Raw genomic sequence first — 23,534 nt, forward strand, 5'->3', positions numbered from 1 at the left:
AAAATTGTAAAACTTGCCAAAGATATTGAGATATGAAGAAAAAGACAAAGACAACACAAAGCTTAGTAAGCTTCTATTTTCTCCTAGGGTCTAGGGGTGGGGTGGGCTCCAAAATCTAAAGAAATGAAAGCAGTCTTCAGGGTGATTGTTACTCTGAAGGGGAAGCAGGCATCTAAATAGACATTTAGAATACAATATTACAAGTGAAGACAGGTAATGACAAAAATCTGAGAACAGTGCAGGAGAGTTGTAAAGGAAATGGAGTTGGAAAAGGTAATGCATTTAAAAATGAAAAACTATAAGAATTAAAAATTTTTGTAAAATTTGAAGGAATGGATAGATAACCTGATAATATTGAATCTAGGTGAAGGTGGTTATAAAGGGTGTAAAATTATGAGCTAATTGTTAAACCGTAATATAATTTAACTCAGTAAAATCTTTTCAATTTTGCTGCATGTTTGAAAAGTCTTATAATTCAAATGTTGGATAGAAATAATAGTTGTTTAAAAACCCAAATAAAAAAAAAAACCCAAATAAGGTAGTATAAAGAGGCCAACATTTTCTTTTTTTCTTTTTTTTTTTTTTCTTAAAGACTTTATTTATTCATGAGAGACAGAGACAGAGACTGAAGCAGGCTCCATGCAGGGAACCAGATGTGGGACTCCAGGATCACGCCCTGAGCCCAAGGTAGATGCCCAACTGCTGAGCCACCCAGGCATCCCAACATTTTATTTTTGCCTGTGAATGTAGGTTCTTAATAAATAGAAAGGAACAAGGTAGAAAAGAGCTTTCCAGTTCACTGTGGGAAAGGAAGGTTGTCACTTAAGAAAAAACAGAATTCCTCACTGTGGTATCATTAACATTTTTGTCATGAGACCCAAGGGAGTAAAAGTGCATCCATTAAGGAAAATGTAGCAACCATTAGGGTATAAACACATACCAAATACAGGTGTAGGATTACCTCAAATACTAGGGATCTAGGCTATACAATGGAATTATAGCAGATATTGGGCTCTGTTTCTTGCATAATATAAACCATATGTTGTAATTTTGCAGTAATACCAAAATCTAAAATAGAAACATTGTTTATCAATGAAGTTAATTCATGCCAGAAATATCACTAATCTTTTAAGTCTTAAAATCTAGTTATTAATTTTAAGACCTAATATAAGAGAATTGGCTTTAATGAGCATTTCTTGATACAGTTAAGTGGATGAATATTTATGTTTATTAGGATTAAAAAGGACCTTTCAGGGGATTTCTGGGTGGCTCAGCGGTTTAGCGCCTGCCTTTGGCCCAGGGCATGATCCTGGAGTCCCAGGATCAAGTCCCACATCGGGCTCCCTGCATGGAGCCTGTTTCTCCCTCTGCCTGTGTCTCTGCCTCTCTCTCTCTCTCTCTCTCTGTGTCTTTCATGAATAAATAAATAAAATCTTTTTAAAAAATTTAAAAAATAAAAATGACTTTTCATCAGTTTATATTATGTTGAATAATATGTACAACTAGTTTCAGTTAAGGTTTGAGTGCTCTGATTATTTTAATCTATTGCTAGATCAGCAGTGGTGCTGAATATTATGGCTAAGGTCTTGCCTTGTATGCTTAGGTGAGGGGGGAGGTGTGGAGATAAAGGAAATTCCAAAGGTATTTTTATATGTTAAAGGAAACTTCTAGGATCCTGGGCTAATGTTAAGCTAAGGTTGCCTTTTGCCCTTGGCAAAGTATTAACATCAAGGCAGTTGAGTTCCTAGAGGAAGGTCACTCTGCCCATTGCAAGTACTTGTCAACAGGCTGTAAGTTGTAAGGAAATTTAATTGATATATATCCTTTATGCCCCACATCAGTGAACAAGTATTAATGTTTAAATAAACTTCTTGATAATTTAGGAGCTAGATTTAATTCCCTAATTCAAAAATTGATGTTGACTACATGTGACAAAAAGTCCTTCAAAAAAAAAAAAAAAAAAAAGCTTCATATTGCCTTGTTTTATAGATATGAAATTCTCTAGGAAATCAAAGGTATATCAATTGAATCATGACTTCCATTATAAAGTAACAATATATTCTAGTGGAGGAAATGTTGCCTATGTTATAATAAAATGTGGTAACTTAATTATTTTCAAGGAGAAAATAATTTTCTAATATTAAACTGTAATATAATTTAACTCACAAAATATTAATGCCACTTTCACTGCATAAGAAACTTTGTGTCCTTGGTGAGTTATTGAAAGAAGATTAAAATAGACCCTATATTTAGTCTAACCCTTTAAATATTTTTTATGGTTTACCTGAAGAGATTCTCTTCTAAAATCTTACCTTAGATTTCTACCTTTAACATAATAAGGTGTTTAGGTTGTATAATATGTCCTTGTTTAGAGGTAGTTTACAGGTAGTCAAAATACATTATACTAACTAAATTCTTTTCAGTCAGTCTTTTAAGGAGATTTAAGATTATTTTGAGTTTATATTTCCAAATATCTTACATTTTAGTAAGACATTAGTCATTCAAATGTTGTCACATTCATATTATCACTTATCCTTAAATGAAATCAGCCTTGTGAAATCACCAATTTTGTTTTCATTGCTGTTGTTAATTTAACAAATGAAAATACCAAGACTTAAGGGTAGAAATTGAAGATAGTGAATTGGAACTGGGCCCAAGTCTTTTGGTGTTTTCCCATATATCATATCTTGAGGAGTTACAGTCTTGGTGCTTATTTCAGTATATTGTTAGAGTTGAAGTAGGAAAACTTATCAAAGAAGGGATGCTTCAGCAATTGTATTATATAGAGGATATGGATAAAACTGATGCCAGATTGTAGAAGCTATTATAAGTTTGTCTTGTGTTAAAAATCACAATTCAGCTGAGTGGGTTTGAAGATCTAATTGTCTTTATTAAACAAGTCAGGAATTGGGTCGCATCCCATATAGCAAGTATGGGGGGAACCCCAAGGAGTTGTACAAAATGGAAGGTTTTTATAAGAAGGAGGCTGAGCAGGAAAGTTATTAGCAAAATGAAAAGATTGTTCCCTTAGAGGGAAGAGCAGAGTGTCTTATAACAGACTATCTCGTCTTACTTTGGGGATGGAGAGGGCCCTGGTGGCAGACTTGGTGGCACCCATTAGAAATTTCTTGATGACCAATTAAGTCTACATTTCTGGGGGAGGTTGAAACTGCAGTTGGGTTTATAATAAAGCCCTGGTTTGGGGACTCAACTTAAGTGATGTCATTCTGGGCCTCTGGTTTTCTTTTTAACATTTGCTTGAGATCAAATGAAATAGTTTTACAGTGTTAATCTAAGATTTTTTTAAATAGATGGAATTGCGCAAATAGGGAACTGCCTTTTTCTTTCTTTTCTATATTCCTTTCTCCTCCTTCCCTTTCTTCTTTTTTAACTTAGATGGTCTAGTGTCTAAATGGCAATGAATATTCTGAGGGTATTGACAGGTTATTTAGACTTGACATTCTTCCCAAGTTGCTGACAGAAATATGTTGCTGAGTTTGCTCTTCTGAACAATGAAAGGTGAGTGTAAGGGAAGTTGCATAATTTATGATAGTAGTAAAGAATTTTAAAGTAAGCTTTGACTTACGTTTAATAAGTTGCTCTGAGGGCATGAAATGTCTTTTTATAATACTTAAGTTTGATTTTTTATTAGCTTGAATTTTATGACTTGGGAAAATTAAGTAACGATGTTTTGTAGACTGACTCGAACTTGATAATGCTAGCATTTTTCTTTGTCTGGAGTTAAGATTTAAGAAATGGTTGTAATACCAGAGCAGATTTTATACTTTAACTATAAGCCCTTGTTTTTCCCAGAAATTCTCAAATTATTTATCAAGGATGTGGACAATCAGGGCACCTGGCTGACTCAGTTGGTGGAGCATGCAACTCTTGATCTTGGGGTTGTGAGTTTGAACCCCATGTTGGGTATAGAGATTACTTTTTAAAAAGGAACAAGAAAAATATATGGGCTATTTTTAAAAAGATTTATACATCTATTTTAGAGAGAGAGGAAGAGCATGAGTAAGGGGAGGGGCAGAGGAGAGGGAGAGAAATTCTCAAGCAGGCACCACACTGAGCATGGAGCCCAGTGCTGGGCTTGATCCCAGGACCCTGAGATCATGACCTGAGCTGAAATCAAGAGTCTGATGCTCAACCACCTGAGGCACCCAGGTGCCCGTGGACTCTTTTGTACCAAAAGTATAAACTTGTTTTTTCAAGGAATCAGACACCAAATCACCTTGTTCATTTGGCATTGATATTACTAGAGATTTTACTCTTATGATTTCTGCACATTTGAATATTTGCTTTCTTAACCTTAATCTTCATGTTTGCCTATGAAATTTAAATGTGTGAATAAATACATGCCATTTGCCTGAATGTTTCCCCCCCTTTTTTTTTTAAGATTTTATTTATTTTTTCTTCATTAGAGACATGGACTGAGAGAAAGAGGCAGAGGCATAGGCAGAGGGAGAAGCAGGCTCCTTGTAGGAAGCCCAATGAGGGACTCAATCCTGGATCCCAGGATCACAATCTGAGCTGAAGGCAGGTGACCAACCACTGAGCCACCCAGGTGTCCCATGTTTTCCTTTTTTTTAACCTGAGATTTTTTAACTTCAAGCATCAGATAAGAATTTATTAAAAGCTTTCTATCTTCTTGTGTTTTGTTAAGAATATACAATTAAGGGTTGCCTGGGTAGCTCAGTTAGTTAAGCATCTGCCTTTGGCTTAAGTCAGGATCCAAGGTCCTGGGACTGAGCTCCAGAGCCAGCTTCCTGCTCAGTGGGGAGCCTGCTTTGCCCTCTCCTGCTCCCCCTGCTCATGCTGTCTTGCTCACTCGCTCTTTCTCTCAAATAAATAAAATCTTTAAAAAAAAAAAAGGGAATATAAACTAACAGTGAAATATATTGAATCTGGGGGAGTCATGGAAGACAGTTTAGAGTAACAGTGCTTCTTTGCTCTCCAGCATGTACATTTCTCTCCTTCATTTTGTCTTGTTTGGGTTTTGTTGGTTTGTTGTTATTGTTGCTCCGTTTCAAAAAAAAAAAATGACAAGAGCAAAATCATTTCTGTTTCTACTGGTCTATTAGACTCTATGGTATTAGAAGGTTTAAAGAAAGGAAAGGACCTATATGTGTGTTAGTGAACATTTAATAAGTAATATTTTATAATTACCAGTATCATTATAGAAGTGACTGGGAAGGACTTTGGGAAAGTGATTTATCTCAAACTACAGAGGTAGCATTCTACAGCAAGGGTCAACAAACATTTTCTTTAAGGCCCAAAGGGTAAATATTTTACACTTTCTGGGCCATATAGTCTCTGTTGTAACTACTCAACACTGCTACAGTTACTCAGTTACTCAGCCATTATAGTGAGAAAGTAAATGACTGATGACTTACTCTAGACAGGAAGTAAATAAATGGGTTTGGTTGTGTTCCATACAACTTTATTTACAAAAGCAGTTGTTTTGCCTGCCAACCTATGTTCTATGGCATCCTAACAAATAATACTCATAAACAACTGTTTGTTTAAGCAATTCTTTGGCCCACAAAAACATTTTTTACTTTTAAAGATACCTTGTAAAATCACAGATTTTAAATCCTATTTTAAAATGGTCTAGTAGATGTGTGTAGAAATAATTTCAGGTAATGCAATATGCTGGTTGGAATTTCCTTTAAGTTATTCTACAGGTAAAAAACTAAGTGGATATAGATGAAACAAATTTGATAAAATGTTTGTAAATATAGGAGTAGGTGATGGTACCTGGAAGATCACCCGGTGCTCTTTACTTCATCACACTGTGCTCTTTACTTCTTTGTATGTTTTGAAATGTTCACATTAGAGAGTTACTATTTAAATAAGTAATGGCCTGATAAAGGCAGCACTTTTCCCCTTCTCTTGAAATAACCTTAAAATAAGAAAGTGAATAAGAAAATAAGCTCCATCTTCAGCACAGCCAGAGAGATCCTAAAGCTTGATATACGAAGAAATGCTTCCAGGTCCAGTGAAGGTCAAATAGGTGTGTGTGAGAAGATTCTGAGAGACGTTATGTATGGCTCCAGAGCCCCAAAAGCTATGAGAGCTCAGTTCTCCAAAAGAAGTAGCTGACCTCAGTCTTCTCCAACACAACATTCAATACTAGCACTTTACCTAATATTTTCCTCAAATATTTATTTAGGAATTGTATGCCAATCCAAGTAATCTTTCAGTATAAAGGCAAGGATTTTCTAACATGCCAAATTCCAGAGAAATTTTATTCTGATGAGTCCTACTTCTATAGGATGGAGTTCAGACAACAACATGTGAAAGGAGAAACTATAGTTAACACAGTGGTAAGTGAGCATCAAGTCCATTGGATCCATAAAATTAAGACTAGAATAAATATGTAGATTACATTAAGATTTTGGTTTTTTTTGTTTTTGTTTTAGATTTTTTATTTATTTATTTATTTATTTATTTATTTATTTATTTATTTATTTAGAGAGAGGCAGAGACATAGACAGAGGGAGAAATAGGCTCCCAGTAGGGAGCCTGATGGGGGACTCAATCCCAGGATCAGGACCTGAGCCAAAAGGCAGATGCTCTACCACTGAGCCACCCAGGTGCCCCTAGATAGGGTTTTATAGAGCAAATATGAATGTTTAAAACCTTGACAAGGCAGTATTGATATAACTAACAAAAGTTGGAAGAGTGAGGACAAAAGTGACATAAAGTGGTATAAACCTTATGTTGTGTAACACACTAACAAAAGATGTTTAAAATCAATAAATCCAGTAAAAGAGGGTGTGAGTGATGATAATACATGATAGATGATGATAAATAGGTAATAGATAATTAGATGATAAATAGGTAAGCACTAAGAAATAATATAAACTAAACTGTATAGTAGTGGGGCAGAAAAAAAGAGGGATAATTCAGGGCACCTGAGTGGCTCAGTTAATTAAGCATCCAACTTTTGATTTTGGCTCAGGTCATGTTCTCAGGGTCATTAGATCAAGCCCCACATCAGGCTTCATGTTCAGTGAGGAGTCTGCTTGGGATTCTCTCTCTTCCACTCCCCACTCATGCTCATTTTCTCTCTAAAATAAATAAATAAAATCTTTTTTTTTTTTTAAGGCATAGTGAAATTCATCACTGCTCACAACAGAGATGGGAAATATATAAATATATATATCAGCAGTACCAATTGTTAGGGTTGACATTTTAAATTTTTTTTTAATTTAAATTCAATTTAGTTAACACAGTGTATTATTAGTTTCAGGAGTAGAATTTAGTGATTCATCAGTTGCACATAACATCAAATGCTCTCCTTAATGCCCATCACCCAATTACCCCATCCCCCCCACCTACTTCCCTTTTAGCTCAGGGGTTTCCCTTAACTATAGGAAACTCTCAGATGGTTTCCTTTAGTTAAGAGTCTCTTGTGGTTTGTCTCCCTCTCTGTTTTTATCTTATTTGATTTTTCCTTCCTTTCCCTTATGTTCATCTGTTTTGTTTCTTAAATTCCACATATGAATGAAATCATATGGTGTTTTTCTCTGACTTATTTTGCTTAGCATAATACTCTCTAGTTCTATGTCATTGCAAATGACAAGATTTCATTCTTTTTGATAGCTGAGTAAATACCACATCTTGTTTTGTTTTGTTTTGTTTTTTCTTTACGATTTTTATTTGAGAGAGAGCATGACCAAGCATGAATGGGGCAGGGGCAGAGGGCAAAGCAGACTCCCTGCTGAGTGGGACACTTGATGTGGAGCTCCATCCCAGGACCTTTAGATCATGACCTAAGCCAAAGTCAGACACTAATGACTCAACCACCCAGGCGCCCCAGTATACCACATCTTCATCCATTCATCTGTTAATGGACATCTGGGCTTTTTTACATAGTTTGGCTATTGTGGACATTGTTGCTATAAACATCAAGGTGCATGTGCCCCTTCAAATCACTATGTTTGTATCTTTTGGATAAATACCTAGTAGTGCAATTGGTGGGTCATAGGGTAGTTCTGTTTTTAACTGAGGAACCTCCATTCTGTTTTGCAGAGTGGCTGCACCAGCTTGCAATTCCACTAATACTGTATGAGGGTTCCCCTTTTCTGTATCCTTGCCAACATCTGTCGTTTCCTGAGTTGCTAATTTTAGCCATTCTGACTGGTGTGAAGTGATGTCTCATTGTGGTCTTGATTTGTATTTCCCTGATGCTGATGTTGAGCATTTTTTCATGTGTCTGTTGGCCATTTGTATGTCCTCTTTGGAGGAATGTCTGTTCATGTCTTCTGCCCATTTCTTGACTATATTTTTTGTTTTCTGAGTTTTGAGTTGAATAAGTTCTTTATAGATTTTGGATACTAGCCCTTTATCTGATATGTCATTTGCAAGTATCTTTTATTCTATAGGTTGCCTTTTAGTTTTACGGATTATTTATTTGCTGTGCAAAAGCTTTTTATCCTGATGAAATTCCAATAGCTCATTTTCTTTTGTTTCTCTTGCTTTTGGAGAGTGTCCAGCAAGGTGTTGCTATGACTGATGTCACAGAGGTTACTTCCTGTGTTCTCCTCTAGGATTTTGATGGATTCCTATCTCACATTTAAGTCTTTCATCCATTTTGAGGGTTTGTGTGTGTATGGTATAAGAAATTCGTCCAGTTTCATTCTTTTGCATGTGACTGTCCAATTTTCTCAACACCATTTGTTGAAGAGACTCTTTTCTCCATTGGATATTCTTTCCTGCTTTGTCAAAGATCATTTGACCACAGAGTTGAGAGCCCATTTCTGGTTTCTTTATTCTGTTCCATTGATCTATGTGTCTGTTTTTGTGCCAGTTCTATACGGTCTTGATGATTACAGCTTTGTAATGCAGCTTGAATAATCCAGAATTTGATGCCTCCAGCTTTGATTTTCTTTTTCAACATAAGTTTGGCTATTTAGGGTCTTTTCTGGTTCCATACAAATTTTAGGATTGTTTGTTCTAGCTCCATGAAAAATACTATTAGTATTTTGATAGGGATTCTGTTGAATGTGTACATTGCTTTGGGCACCTAAGTATATTAGGATTTTTGGTGCAATTGCAAATGACATTGATTCCTTATTTATCTTTCTGCTACTTCATTGTTAGTGTATAGAAATGCAGCTAACTTCTGTGCATTGATTTTATATCTTGGGACTTTGCTGAATTCCTGTATCACTTCTAGCAATTTTTTGGTAGAACCTTGAGTTTTCTACATAGGGTATCATGTTGTCCATAAAGAGTGAAAGTTTGACTTCTCCTTTGCCAATTTGGATGCCTTTCATTTCTTTTTGTTGTCTGATTTCTGAGGCTATGACTTCTAGTACTATATTGAACAACAGTGGTGATAGTGAACATCCCTGTCATATTCCTGATCTTAGAGGAAAAGCTCTCAGCTTTTCCCTGTTGAGGATGATATTCACTGTGGATCTTTCATATATGGCTCTTATGATGTTGAGGTATGTTCCCTTTATCCGTACATGTGGTGGTTTTTATCAAGAAAGGATACTGTATGTTGTCAAGCCCCTTTTCTGCATCTATTGAGAGGATTATATGGTTCTTGTCCTTTCTTTTATTAATGTGGTGTATCACATTGATTGATTTGTGGATATTGGACCACCTCTGCAGCCCAGGAATGAATCCCACTTGGTCATGGTGAATAATCCTTTTAATGTAGTGTTGGATCCTATTGGCTCTATCTTGGTGAGAATTTTGGCATCCATGTTCATCAGGGATATTAGTCTGTAATTCTCCTTTTTGGTGGGGTCTTTGTCTGGTTTTGGGATAAGGTAATGCTGGCCTCATAGAATGAGTTTGATAGTTTTCCTTCCATTTCTATTTTTTAAAACAGTTTCAGAAGAATAGTTATTAATTCTTCTTTAAATGTCTGGTAGAATTCCCCTGCAAGACCAGCTGGCTCTGGACTCTTGTTTGTTGGGAGATTTTTGATGACTGCTTCAATTTCCTTGCTGGTTATATGTCGCTTCAGCTTTTCTATTTCTTCCTGTTTCAGTTGTGGTAGTCTATATATTTCTAGGAATGCATCCATATCTTCCAGGTTGTATAATTTGTTTGTATACAGTTGCTCATAATATATTCTTATAATTGTTTGTATTTCTTCAGTGTTGGTTGTGATCTCTCCTCTCCATTCATGATTTTATTAATTTAGTCCTTTCTCTTTTAAGTCTAGCTAGGGGTTTATTAATCTTATTCTTTCAAAGAACCAGCTTCTTGTTTCATTGATGTGTTCAACTGTTTTTTTCATTTTATTGATTTCTTCTCTAATCTTTATTATTTCTCTTCTCCTGCTGAGTTTAGGCTTTATTTGCTATTCTTTCTCCAACTCCTTTTGGTATAAGGTTAGGTTGTGTGTTTTTCCTGCTTATTGAGGAAGAACTGTCTATACTGCTATATACTTCCCTTGTAGGACCATCTTTGTTGCATTCCAAAAGTTTTGAATTGTTGTGTTTTCATTTTCATTTGCTTCCATGTATTTTAAAAATTCTTTAATTTCCTGTTTGATCCATTTATTCTTTTGTAGGATGTTCTTTAAACTCCATGTATTTGTGGTCCTTCCAAATTTCTTCTTGTGTTGACTTTATGTTTCATAGCATTGTGGTCTGAAAATATGGATGGTATGATCATAATCTTTTTGTACCAGTTGGGATCTGATTTGTGACCCACTATGTGATCTCTTCTGGAGAATGTTCCTTGTGCACTTGAGAAGAATGTGTATTCTGCCGCATTAGGATGATATGCTCTGAATATACCTGTGAAGTCCATCTGGTTCAGTATGTCATTCAAAGTCTGTTTCCTTGTTGATCTTCAGCTTAGATTATTTGTCCATTGTAGTGAGTAGGGTATTAAAGTCCCTACTATCATTGTATTATCATCAATGGGTTTCTTTATTTTTGTTATTAATTGGTTTACATATTTGGCTGCTCCCATGTCAGGGGCATAAATATTGACAATTGTTAGATCTTCTTGTTGGATAGACCTGTTTATTATGATGCAGTGTCCTTATCTCTTATTACAGTTTTTGGTTTAAAATCTAGTTTGTCTGATATAGGGATGGCTACTCCAGCATTCTTTTGATGTCCATTAGCATGCATGATAAATGGTTTTCTACCCCCTCACTTTCAATCTAGAGGTGTCTCTGTGTCTAAAATGAGTCTCTAATAAGCAACATATAGTGAGTCTTGTTTTTTAATCCACTCTGATACCTTATGTCTTTTGATTGGAACATTTAGTCCACTTACATTCAGAGTAATAATTGAAGGATATGTATTTAGTGGCATTGTATTACCAGTAAAGTAGCTGTTCGTGTAGATTGTCTCTGTTTCTTTCTGGTCTTTGTTACTTTTGGGCTTTCTCTGTACCTTTAATATTTCTTGCAGGACTGATTTAGTGCTCACAAATTCCTTCAGTATTTGTTTGTCCTGGAAACTCTTTCTCTCTCTTTGTATTCTAAATGAGAGCCTTGCTCTATAAAGTATTCTTGGCTGTATACTTTACCCATTTATTACATTAAATATATCATGCCAGTCCTTTCTGGCCTGCCAGGTCTCTTTGTATAGGTCTGCTGCTAGCTTTATGTGTCTAACCTTGTGGGTTATGTGTCTAACCTGTTGTCCCAAACTGCTTTCAAGATTTTATCTTTGTAATTTGTAAGGTTCACTATCATATATGTCTAGGTGTTGACCTATTTTTGTTGATTTTGAGGGGAGTTCTCTGGACCTCTTGGACTTAAATGTCCATTTCCTTTCCAAATTAGGGATGTTGTCAGCTATAATTTGTTCAAATAAACCTTCTGCCTCTTTTCCTGCTCCTCATCTTCTGGGACTCTTATAATTCATATATTATTTTACTTTATGGAATCTCTGAATTCCCTAAGTCTGCCTTCATGATCTAGTAGATTTCTTTCCCTCTTCTTTTTACCATCCTTATTTTCCATCATTTTATCTTCTATATCAATGATTCACTCTTCTGTTTTGTTCATCCTTTTTTTTATGGCCTCCATCTTGGACTGCATCTTGATAATAGAATTTTTAATTTTGACTTAACTAGATTTTAGTTTTCTTTACTCTAGAGTAAGGGATTCTCTAGTGTCTTCTATGCTTTTTTTTCAAGCCCAGCTAGTGTCTTTATAATCATTGTTTTAAATTCTAGTTCAGACATATTACTTGTATCCATATTGATTAAATCCCTGGCAGTGAGTACTACCACCAGATTCCAGCTCCATACTCCACTAGGTTTTTCTTTTGGAGTGAGTTTCTCCATCTCGTCATTTTTGTCCAGGAAAGAAAAGCAGAAAGAAACAGAAAAAAAAAAAAAAAAGAAGAAGAAGAAGAATAACAACCACAACAACAGAAAACAAAACAGGATCCTGAGTATGTTTTGATCTGCTTGTTAAAAGAAACTAGATCCCCAAATAAGAAAGAAAAACGTATATATGTGAATATATAAATGTGAGCATAAATACATATATATGTGTATTAATATACAATGAAAGGAAGCAAAAAATATATAAAATACATATAAAAATTTAAAAAGAATTGAAAAAATAAGAAAATAACTGAAAATATAATATTAAAAGACTAAAAAATAAAAATACAAAGAATAGTATATATTGTTTTCCCCAAGAGCTGAAGTTTTGTAGACTTCTATGATCAATAAACTTGGTACAAGTGAGTTGTTCGCGGTGGTCTTCTGAGGGATGAGTCTATTGCGCTGATTGTCAGGTGGACTACCTCTGGTGAAGTGCCTCCAGTATTCAGAGGGGCCAGGGCACAGTATAAGAGCTCCAGACTCCACTAGGTGGCACTGTTTTGCTCCCTGAAGGCTTTCAGCACTAATGGGCTGGGTGAATATGGTTGCACCCTGCTCTCTAGCCCAAGAGGTGAAAATTCACACCCCTCCTCTTCAGTGAACCCTCACAAAAAAGCAATCAATCACTCTTGCCTCCCTGGTTTCCATCAGAATTCTGTCCACCCAGCGTATGACCAAGCTTTTTTATCTCCGGCATATGACTTTCAAAACTCCCAAATTTTAGGGACTCCCATAGCAGATTCACGCTTTCCTCTTGGGGAGGGGATCTTGCCAGGCTTCTGCCTTTTGCTGGATCCTGTCCAGGAAAGCAGTTGCACAATCATTCAGTTGTTGCAGTTTATGGCAATACAGAGTAGAAAGCCTGTACCTAGACTCACTGTTTTCAGCCAACTTCTCTGCTCCTGTGCCTGGGAACTCGGCCCCACTCTGCCCCCTGTTGTTCTTGCCATCCCAGGGATCCTGAGACCATCCTGTCACATCTGGGTTTTCATTCCACTTTGCCACCTGGGCACCTTTAAGCCAGGGATGTCCCCCACTGTAGCAGACTTCTAGAAGTTCTGAATTTGCTCTCTGCTGCTTATAATACTTTACAGTAGCCTCCTTAAGCAGGCTCCCACCCCTTCATCATATCCTTAGGTATATCATATCAGATTCAAGTCTCTGCATCTCCTACCTCCTAAACTGTGATTTCTTTTCTACCTGTAGACTTGTAGCATTTATTTTTTCAGATTTCTGATTGATTTTTCAGGTATTCAGAATGATTTGATAACTATGTAGTTGTATTCGAGAGAGGAGACCAACTTTGGGTCCCCCAAGTACTCTGCCATCTTAATTTATGGGACTGACATTCTAAATTGGGTAGCCAGAGTAGGCCTCCCTCAGAAAGTGAAATTTGAGCAAACATTTGAAGAAAGTGAGGGAGCCTGATAGTTACCTGGAGAAATAATATTCTAAGCAAAAGTAACTATTGCCGAAGTCTTGAAGCAAGAGCATAACTGGCGTATACAAGAAACAGGAAAGAGTCTAGAGGGGCTTAAGCAGAATAATTGAGAAAGGGGTAGGAGATGAAGACTGAGAGATAATAAGATATCTGATAGTACTGGATCTTAAAGGCACCTAAAAGAACTTAGACTTTTACTCTGAAATCAATAAACCAAAGTAAACTTTCCATATTATCAGAAGAAATGAATGCATAACTAAAATAAAGCAAGCCCAAACTATTTAGTAAATTATTTTTAAGAAGAAAGAGCAATAATAAAAGAAAGCATAAAATTTTTATAACATAATATTTGATGACCAAAAGATTAAATATGTTATATTAATAAATGTAAATAGGCTGAACTTTCCCATTAAACGGTTCCCAGATTAGATCACAAAAAAATTATTTAGAGTCATTTCTGAAAAAAACTCTGAAAGAATAACAAAATTAGAGGGCAGGTAAAGATACAACAGACATATACAAACCAAAAAAACCCCACAGGGGTCATGATCTTAATATCAGACAAGATTGGTACAGTTAGTACAAGAAACATTACATTAGGGAAAAGGACATACAAGATCTGTGTGAAAAAGACCTTAAAATGCTTCTCAGTGTGACACAAATATAGACTTAAAGGGAAAGGCTTACAAGGTTATTGGGTATGAAGACTCTAAATCATATGGAAGTCAGTTTCCCTTACGTTAATCCATGGAGTTAATATCAAAAACAAAACAAAAAACTAGTCAGCATATATGGAGCAGTTTTCTACAAAGAATACATGTTATTTAAATAATCAAAAAGTTATTTATCACTTACACACACATTTGTTGCTCTGACCTGACCCTGAATATATCTTTTTGTGTTTTCTAGGTGCACCAGAGGCTCTCTTTCTGGCAGAATTTGGGAGTTGTTTATTGCAGTACTGTTGTGCCCTCTGATGGTAAGTTTTGGCAAGTCCATTTTTTATGTCTCATTTTTTTTCCTTAACTAAATATTTCTCATTCTGTAGCATATAAACTTAAAAATCATACTCCTTTGCTTGAGATGGACTTAGAGTCAGACAGAGAAGCTGAGGGAGTGTGGTGCTAAAGAAGAGAAAATTCAAATGAAAACTACAGTGAATTTAGAGGAGAAATCAGAAAGAAAAACTAATAGACCCATCAGGTTTTCATAGAACATGGAATATTGTTATCTCATCTTTCCATTTATGTTTTAAAAATGGGGACATAGGTAATGTAAAGATCACAGAAGGACTGTTTTGGTATTTCCTAACCATTGAGTCTTCATATTATGGATTATGATCAAACTCTCCAGCCCCTTTGTATCATTAGTACCTAGACAGAAGCATTTCAAAATCTGAGACCTCCTGCCCTGATCGTTTTTTTTCTTCCCTTAGACTGAGGGCTGTAATACTCTTCTTTGATGTGAGAAAGAATGAACAGATGCTTGGGAACCATACAGTCCTTTGATGTCCATGATGCTGCAAACTGGCAATAGGATAGAGGTGTTGGTGGTTATTACAGTAGTGGGAAATACGTTCACAGTTCTTACTGTCATTTTTCTTACCCAGTATTACACATCTACAGTTTAGATTGTTTGCTTTGGTTTGAATGTTACATATATTTCCTCTGTATCAAGTTTAGTTTGATAAATTCTAATTCCAACTTTATAAACATTAATTTATGGGCAAAGCAACATCAGGAGAACATCTAGCAAACTTATAGACACCAAAAGTGAAGAAGCCTCAGAGGAATTTTGAAACTCCTGGAATCCCCTGTTACTCATCAAAATAAATACTTGCAGTGTTATCAGAATCCTCCTCTCACCCAAAGCTATTTAAACTTAATGCAGTTGCTGTTACCCTGTATGGAAATATTTCAATAGGGTGACAATGGTACAGTTATATTGGAGTATCTGGATTATTCTAGGACATAAATGCTAGTAGATTGCCCCTGTGTTGCATAAGGGGTTGAAAAGATACATACTTTAAAAAAAAAAAAAAAGCATGACTCTAAATTCCTACCAATGCTATTGCCCTTCTCAAGAAAACCAACTCATATTAGTTATCAAGAAATAGAAGCACATAATTGATTTAATGCAACTCATTGTCTTTACTATCCCCAAATTATACATTTTTCTTATTTTTACTTCTAAACTAATTTTACCTTAGGTCTGTATAGCCTATGGAAAACTCTGCCTAATACACAGCTACTTGAATAGAATTAGCCACCAGTAGTAAACATCTCTACCATTATTCATTGCTTTTAGTTGAGGCTGCTGGATCATACTCTTTATCAAATGAGGACCCCCATTTTTTAAAAGTACAAAATCTAAAATATCACCTTACATTTATATGCATAGTGTGTGTGTGTGTGTGTGTGTATATATATATATATATATATATATATGCCTAATCTATACTACCTCTCAGTAATTGCTTATTGTGCTGTTTGATACATCTTCTAATCATGACTATAATAGCTGATATAAAAGGTATATATTATCTTAAGTGTTTAACCTTCTTACCAAAGCAGCTTAAAAATTCTTTATTTTTCTTATGTCAGAAATACTTTCAAAGATCTGGTGAAAGTTCTAGACTCTGTCTTTAAAGAAAAGTTATTTACATATATAGGAAATTTTACGCATAATTTCTTAGTGATACAAACTCCCCCAAACCAGCCCACGGACTCCCTAGTCCCATGGCTGTCAACTGGAGAACCACTTTGGATACATGGTGCACAGACACACATGTACATACCCACACCCATGCCTGTGTTCCCTTTCAGGAGAGGCATTATGCTTAGAGATTAAGTAAGAGATAGGTTTGGAGTCAAGAAGACCTGAGTGTACTCAGGTCAGTTTCACCATTTAACCACCTTATAACTTTAGGAAGATAATTAACTTCTCACAGCCTCTTTTCTCATCTGTGAAATGGAGAAAATAGTAAAGAGAGAAAAACATACTTACCCTGCAGAAATGGTGCTTGTCCACTAGAAACACTCACTCTGTGAAGAATGCTAGTGGTAGTGTTAAATCCTGCTAATCTAAAAAATGTGGCTTGAGGCATCTCATTTTAATCTCCCTGTGCCCCTGACACCCTGACCCTCAAGTATAAAATAACTAACAGTACAGTCTTGATGATTGCATTGTTTATACCTACTTACGATGTTCAGAGCCTTCAGGGGGTTCCCTTTCATGTTAATGAAAGTTAAGGATGAGAATAATTCTGCTACAGACAGGTTGAATGTATAATTGATCATCCATCTCAGGATACTTTTGAGGATGAAAAACAGACAACCAGAGTTTTCCTGACAATTTTTAATAGTATAAGCCAGGACACATCTTCACCTTAGCAATTGGGAAAGTAACAAAAGTGATCTAGGATAAAAACAAGGAAAATAAGCCTTCTCTAGCTGTCTTTATTTCTCTATCCAGAACGTAATGCTGCTGAATTAACCCTGTAATGCTGCTGTGTTGAGAATTGTGGTAGACAGTTGTGTTTATTTTGTACTTAACAAAAGGTACAAGATTTCCTTACAAGAATTGTTTGAGGGCAAATCATGTTAGTAATGAAGGATCACTCAAAATTCCTGTTTAAGAATAATCATCTGTTTAATCAGCCGAAATATAGATAATATATAAATTCTTAACCTAAGGTCTGTGAATGGTTTGGAGAACTAAATATGTGCCCCAACTTTTTTTTGGTCTTTGTCCTGTTACCTTTTTTTAAAGCCTTATTGAGATAAATTTTACATACTATAAAATTCACCTATCGTGTCAAAGCATCATAACTGTCCAGCTTAAGATTACTTCCTTCACCCCAAAAGGTTTCCTTGTTCCTGTTTTGCAGTCATTCCCTTCTCCCACCTTATGCCTCAGACAGCCACTAATCTGCTTTCTGCCTCTAATAATTAAATCTTTTCCCGAAATGTCTTGTAAATCGACTCATATATAATACGAGTCTCTTTTTACATGTCATAATGTTTTATAGTTTGTTTTACATATCAAAATGCTTTTGAGGTTTATCCATGTTGTGGTGGGTGTTGCAGTTCTTTATTTTTATTGCTGAGAAATATTCTAGTATATGGACATATCACATTTGGTTTATTCACCAATGAAAAATGTTTGGATTGTTTTCCATTTTGGACTGTTAATACTGCTGGTATCAACATTTGTTTATAAGTCTGTGTGAACATATGTTTTCATTTCTCTTGAGTAGATAGTGGAATGGCTAGATTATATGGTATATGCTTGACTTTTGAAGAAATTACAAGACTGTTTTCCAAAGTGGCTGTACTACTTTGCATTTCCACCAGCAATATACAAGTGTTCCAGTTTCCCTGCATCCTCCCCAACACTTGTCAATTGGATCAGTCTTCTTGATTATAGATATTTTAGTGGATATGTAGTATTATTTCAGTGTGGGGTATTTTTTTTTAAGAATTTATTTATTTATTTGAGAGAAGGAGGAGCGAGGGAGAAGAAGCAGAGTCCCCCACTGAGCTTGGAGCCTGCCAAGGGGGCGCCATCCCAGGACTGTGGGATCATGACCTCAGCTTATTGTTTGAGTCCTCTTGTTTTATTAATGGCCACTCTTATATACATTTGGAAATTCTGTGTTTATTGTCATTGTCATGTTAAGGGCACAAACTACCCCACCACTATCTTTCATTCCAACTTTTAAGAAACTTGACAACAAAAAAGAAATGAAATCACCTAATCACCAAAGATGCTAGAACACGAAGCCTTAGTTTTTTTAATGCGGCAGAGTTCTCACCAACCTAAGAATGAAGTTGGGAAAGCTGAAACAGCTTATAGTTTTCCATTTTTATTTATATATATATTTTTAAATTTTTAAAAAATATTTTATTTATTCATGAGAGAGAGAGAGAGAGAAAAGCAGGCTCCATGCAGGGAGCCCGATACAGGACTCAATCCTGGGACCCCAGGATCACGCCCTGGACCAAAGGCAAATGCTAAACCTCTGAGCCACCCAGGGATCCCTTCGTTTTCCATTTTTAAAATATATCTTATAGTTTGGAATTTTTGTTCTAAGTAGAAGTTTCAGTTAGGAACCATCAAAATGTGATTGAATTTGTTCGATCACAAAACCCTTTTTTGAAAAGGTTCTATAAAATTCACTTTCACATTGCCAAGAAAAGCTGCTACATGAAATTGGAAAGACCTTTAAGTTTTATGTCCTGACAGTTTTGAACTGACTTAGCTTGGAGTAGCAGATTTATATCAAATTTCAGATGATGTCATCCATTCTAGGATTGCTGTCATTTATTCCAATATTTTGAAGTTTTGAAGGAATTGAAAACTATCCCATTTCCCTTCAGAATGCACCTTGATGAAACCAGTGATTTCTTTTTTTTTTTTTTTCCAGTGATTTCTTCTAGGAAGTTATTTCCTAGGGTTTGTCCGTTAATAAGCATGTTGACACAATCAAAAATAAAATCTCAAATATGTGAGATTCTCTTACGGAAATTTAAAAAGCTGTTAACATTAATGGCTGTCACCATCTTTGAAAGACTGTTAAATTTCTTTGCCAAAATAACTACCAGAAAAAATTTTTTCTTGATGCTAAGGATGATCTTGGTACTCTGCACAGATGGTGCATCTTCCAAGCTTAGTAACATGCATATTTATATTGCCTCTGAGAAGAAAGGAGCCCCACCCATTGTAATAATACATTCGGTTTGTTTTTCTTCCTTGGCACCTACTAGAGTTGAAGTCTCTTCCAACAGCCCTAAAAGAATCCTTGCCTACCACCACAGAAGTAATCATCATGAGAAGAAGATTTTATCAATATAGAAAATTTTCCATTGCTTGATTAAACTTTGGACAAGAGTTTGCTTTTTAAAAGAAGAGAAAATTTAGTACAAGGAAGTGTTTACTTATAGCTTGATTTATTTAGGGATATTTGGGACTTCATGAATGAGCCTGTTCGCCAATTCAGGACCTTGCAGTCATTATGATGAATTTGATAGAACAATCCTGAGTTCTTTTATCCAAGGAATAATTAGAAATAGACAACCTTGTGAATTTCTCAATTGCTGGAGGAAGTTTCTCTGGGGGTAGTCATGAATGGAAAGCTTTATCAGCTTCTCTACAAGAATTGAAAAGCCTCAGGGCTCTTGAAGATTGCCTCCACTCAGAAACCTTAAAATTGAATTTTGGATTTGTAATCTTTTCACTTTTAATGCTGCCTCAAAACAGTGATATGAATTCAATTCTAAGAGTCTTAGAATTTCTTAGGTTCCATACACATACCTAGCCTACCATCATCATGTGGCAAAGTGAGCTGTGATTATATTTATTACCGCATATCTTTACCAGAGTCTCAGAGTTTTCATAACTTCTTTTCATGAAAACAGAAAGGCACCAACCTTTTAGATATCAAAGATGATAAACAAGTTAACTATGTTCCCAAACCAGGCCATTATGTGGCTTCTTTATGCAAACCAAACAATAGAAGCCTTATAAGTGAAATAGTTTTTTATAAAAAATTAAAATTTAAGTCATACAATTTTGTTTTATCTCTTTAGAGAAGCAGGAAATGACCATTAATTTGGGATTTAAAATGAGGAAAATACTTAAGTTTTTGGTCAACATTTATTTTAAAAATATTATCAATGTAGTAGTTTGCTTGGTCTGCCATAATAACAAAATAGCATAGGCTGGGTGGCTTAAACAATAAAAATTTATTTTTTCACAGTTCTGGAGGCTGGAAGTCTGAGGCCAGGGTGCCAGCATGGTCTGGTTCTGGTAAGAAATCTGTTAGCTTGCAGATAGCTACCTTGTCTCTGTGTTCTCACATGGTAGGGGGATGGGGAGATTTCTTACTTGTCCTAACAGATTAGGGCCCCACCTTTATGACCTCATTTAACCTTAGTTACTTCCCAAAGACCTATCTCCAGATAGTCACACTGGGAATTAGAGCTTCAACATATGAATTGCGCAGGGATACATAATTCAGTACATAGTGGTCAATATGAAGGAGATCAGTTTCTGATGCATTAAAATAAATTATATCTAAAATTTTTATGTATAAATTATTGGAATTTTTTCAGGAAATAGGGCCAAAGGAGGAATCCATATCTTTACAGTGTCTCAAAGAGGTCAGTTATCCAAAAATACTAAGAAACATGGAATTGCTTTGTATAGCATACACTGTTTTTCTTCTTGTTGCCCTCAGTGGAACAAGTCAAATTTCTTATCTTGAGATTTAAAGGCATGATTGAAAATTTTCCATGGATGTATTCTGATTGACTGATTGATTTATATTCTGATTTTATTTTTTTTTTAAGTTTTTTTTTTTATTTTTATTTATTTATGATAGTCACACAGAGAGAGAGAGAGAGAAAGAGAGGCAGAGACACAGGCAGAGGGAGAAGCAGGCTCCATGCACCGGGAGCCCGACGTGGGATTCGATCCCGGGTCTCCAGGATCGCACCCTGGGCCAAAGGCAGGCACCAAACCGCTGCGCCACCCAGGGATCCCTATATTCTGATTTTAGACTTTGGGTTTTAAGACCTTAGTTTTTAGGAAAGTCGGGAGAAACTATTAAAGCAGGTATTTTTTTCACATATTCTGATCGAATCTTCGGAGCAGCCTTGTGAGATTTTTGAACCCCTGTATTATAAGAGAGGTTATAATGAGGTTATAGTGAGAAAACTAATGTACAGTTATTTTCAGTAGTGTGCCCATGGATTCAAGGTGTCCTCTGTGGTAGAACTTGAGTACTATCAAATCTGAGATTCCAAAACCATACTATTTCAACTGCATTCCACTGTCCCCACTTTAGGACTGTATGCTGCTTCTCACTACCCAAAAATTAAAGTGGGTCAAAGGTCAACGTTTGATAAAGTTACTTTCACAGCACCCAATCAAGAGCATTAACTTTTATTTTATTTTATTTTTAAAGATCTTATTTATTTATTCATAAGAGACAGAGAGGCAGAGACACAGGCAGAGGGGGAAGCAGGCTCCTTGTGAGGAGTCTAATGCAGGACATGATCCCAGGACCCTGGGATCATGACATGCCAAAGGCAGATGCTCAACCACCGAGCCACCCAGGCATCCCAAGAGCATTACTTTTGAAAGGAAAAAAATGTTACAGTACTATATTGGGACAGGACTTCATTTTTACAAAAACAAACAAAAATTTTTAATTCTCAGTAGAATGAGTGCATGAACAAAAAGAAAGGAGGATATGACCTTTTAGCATAAATGGTTTTGACATGTATGAGAAATATTTTCATTAACTCATTTTAAAAGAACCAGAATTAACAAAAGGTACATAAGTTATACAGCTATTTAACATCAGACTGATGATACCATATATTCAAAGATGATTTACAACTTTGTGTTTTTCCAACTTTCATCATTTAAGCTTCATAATAACTTCACAAAAATAGCTTTTACATAGCTTATAGAGATTCGGTTGTACAAATACTGATTCACTTGAGGTATAAAGTGAAATATGTAGTTGATGTGATTAAAATTAATTATAGGGGTGCCTGGGTAGCTCATTCAGTAAGCATCTGACTAATGGTTTCCACCCAGGTCATGATCCCAGAGTCCTGAGGTCAAGCATCAGACTTTGTGCTTAACAGGGAGTCTGCTTGTCCCTCTCCCTCTGCTCCTCCCTCTTCTCTTTCCTGACCCCTCAAATAAATAAATTCTTTTTTAAAAATTAATTTATATTACTGGTTAGAAAGAGACAACTGGATTAATCAATCTACTAAAGTTACAATTATATAATTGGGATTTCTTATTGCTATGGAAAAATATTATCTATAAAACATATATTAAGAAGAATAATATTTTATGTCCTTTATTGAAGGACATAAAAGAAGATAAAAATAAATTAGAGTTATAACACATTAATGAATGTGAAGACAATATTGTAAAAATGTCAGCTCCCCTCACATGAATTTATAAACTCCAGTGCAATGCTAATCTAAACCCCAACAGTAACTGCTGAACTTACTCAAAAACTCATACGAACGAATAAAACTATACAAATACCTGAGATAAATTTGGAGTACAAAAGGGGAGAAGGTTTGCCCTAACCACATATTCCACATACTAGGGTGTATTCTTAAAACCATAATAATCAAAACAGTGAAATACTGGTTCAGGAAAGATCGTAGGGTCAGATTACAGGAACATTGCATATATGGAAATTTGACGTATGATAGAATTAATATTGTAAATCAGGAGAAAAGGCAGACTATTCAATAAATGCTGCTGTTAAATTTGACTTCTTACCTCATAGAAGTAAATTCCAGATGGCATAAGGAGTAAAGTGTGAAACAAAGAGCTCAAAAAGGAAAAGAAAATTTGGCCAAATTTATATTGGAAACTAAAAACAAGGAGTGCTGGTAACTCTCTTAGCTTTCTTCTTATTTAGAATAAGAATAAAAAATCTGGTTTTCCAACGGCTGAATAAATTGTGGTATATTCATACAATGAAATTCTACATAGGACTTTAAATGAATGATCCAGAAATGTGATTCAATTTGGATAAATCTCAAAGCATTATTGAGCATAGAAGGCAAGTTGTAGAAGGTTGAATACAGTGCAACCATTTATGTAATATCTAAGTACATGTAAAAACCATGCAAAATTTAGTTATTAATACCATATAGCAAATTATGGCAATACTTAGTGGCTTGAAACAATAACAATCCATTATTTCTTGTTTTTATGC

At 35.4% G+C, this 23,534-nt stretch overlaps 1 protein-coding gene across 6 annotated transcripts in view; it reads left to right on the forward strand.

Annotated features, from left to right (window-relative positions):
• Positions 1–23,534, forward strand: part of MCU (mitochondrial calcium uniporter) — a 218,225-nt gene that overhangs the window by 162,481 nt on the left and 32,210 nt on the right. For all 6 annotated transcript variants that reach the window (XM_035715229.2, XM_035715233.2, XM_035715232.2 and 3 more), the window contains exon 2: positions 14,684–14,753. In XM_035715229.2, coding sequence (XP_035571122.1) covers positions 14,684–14,753 — 70 coding nt within the window. The remainder of the gene's footprint in view (positions 1–14,683; positions 14,754–23,534) is intronic.

Source organism: Canis lupus, chromosome 4 (genome assembly GCF_003254725.2).
Source record: "Canis lupus dingo isolate Sandy chromosome 4, ASM325472v2, whole genome shotgun sequence".
Classification (NCBI taxonomy): Eukaryota; Metazoa; Chordata; class Mammalia; order Carnivora; family Canidae; genus Canis; species Canis lupus.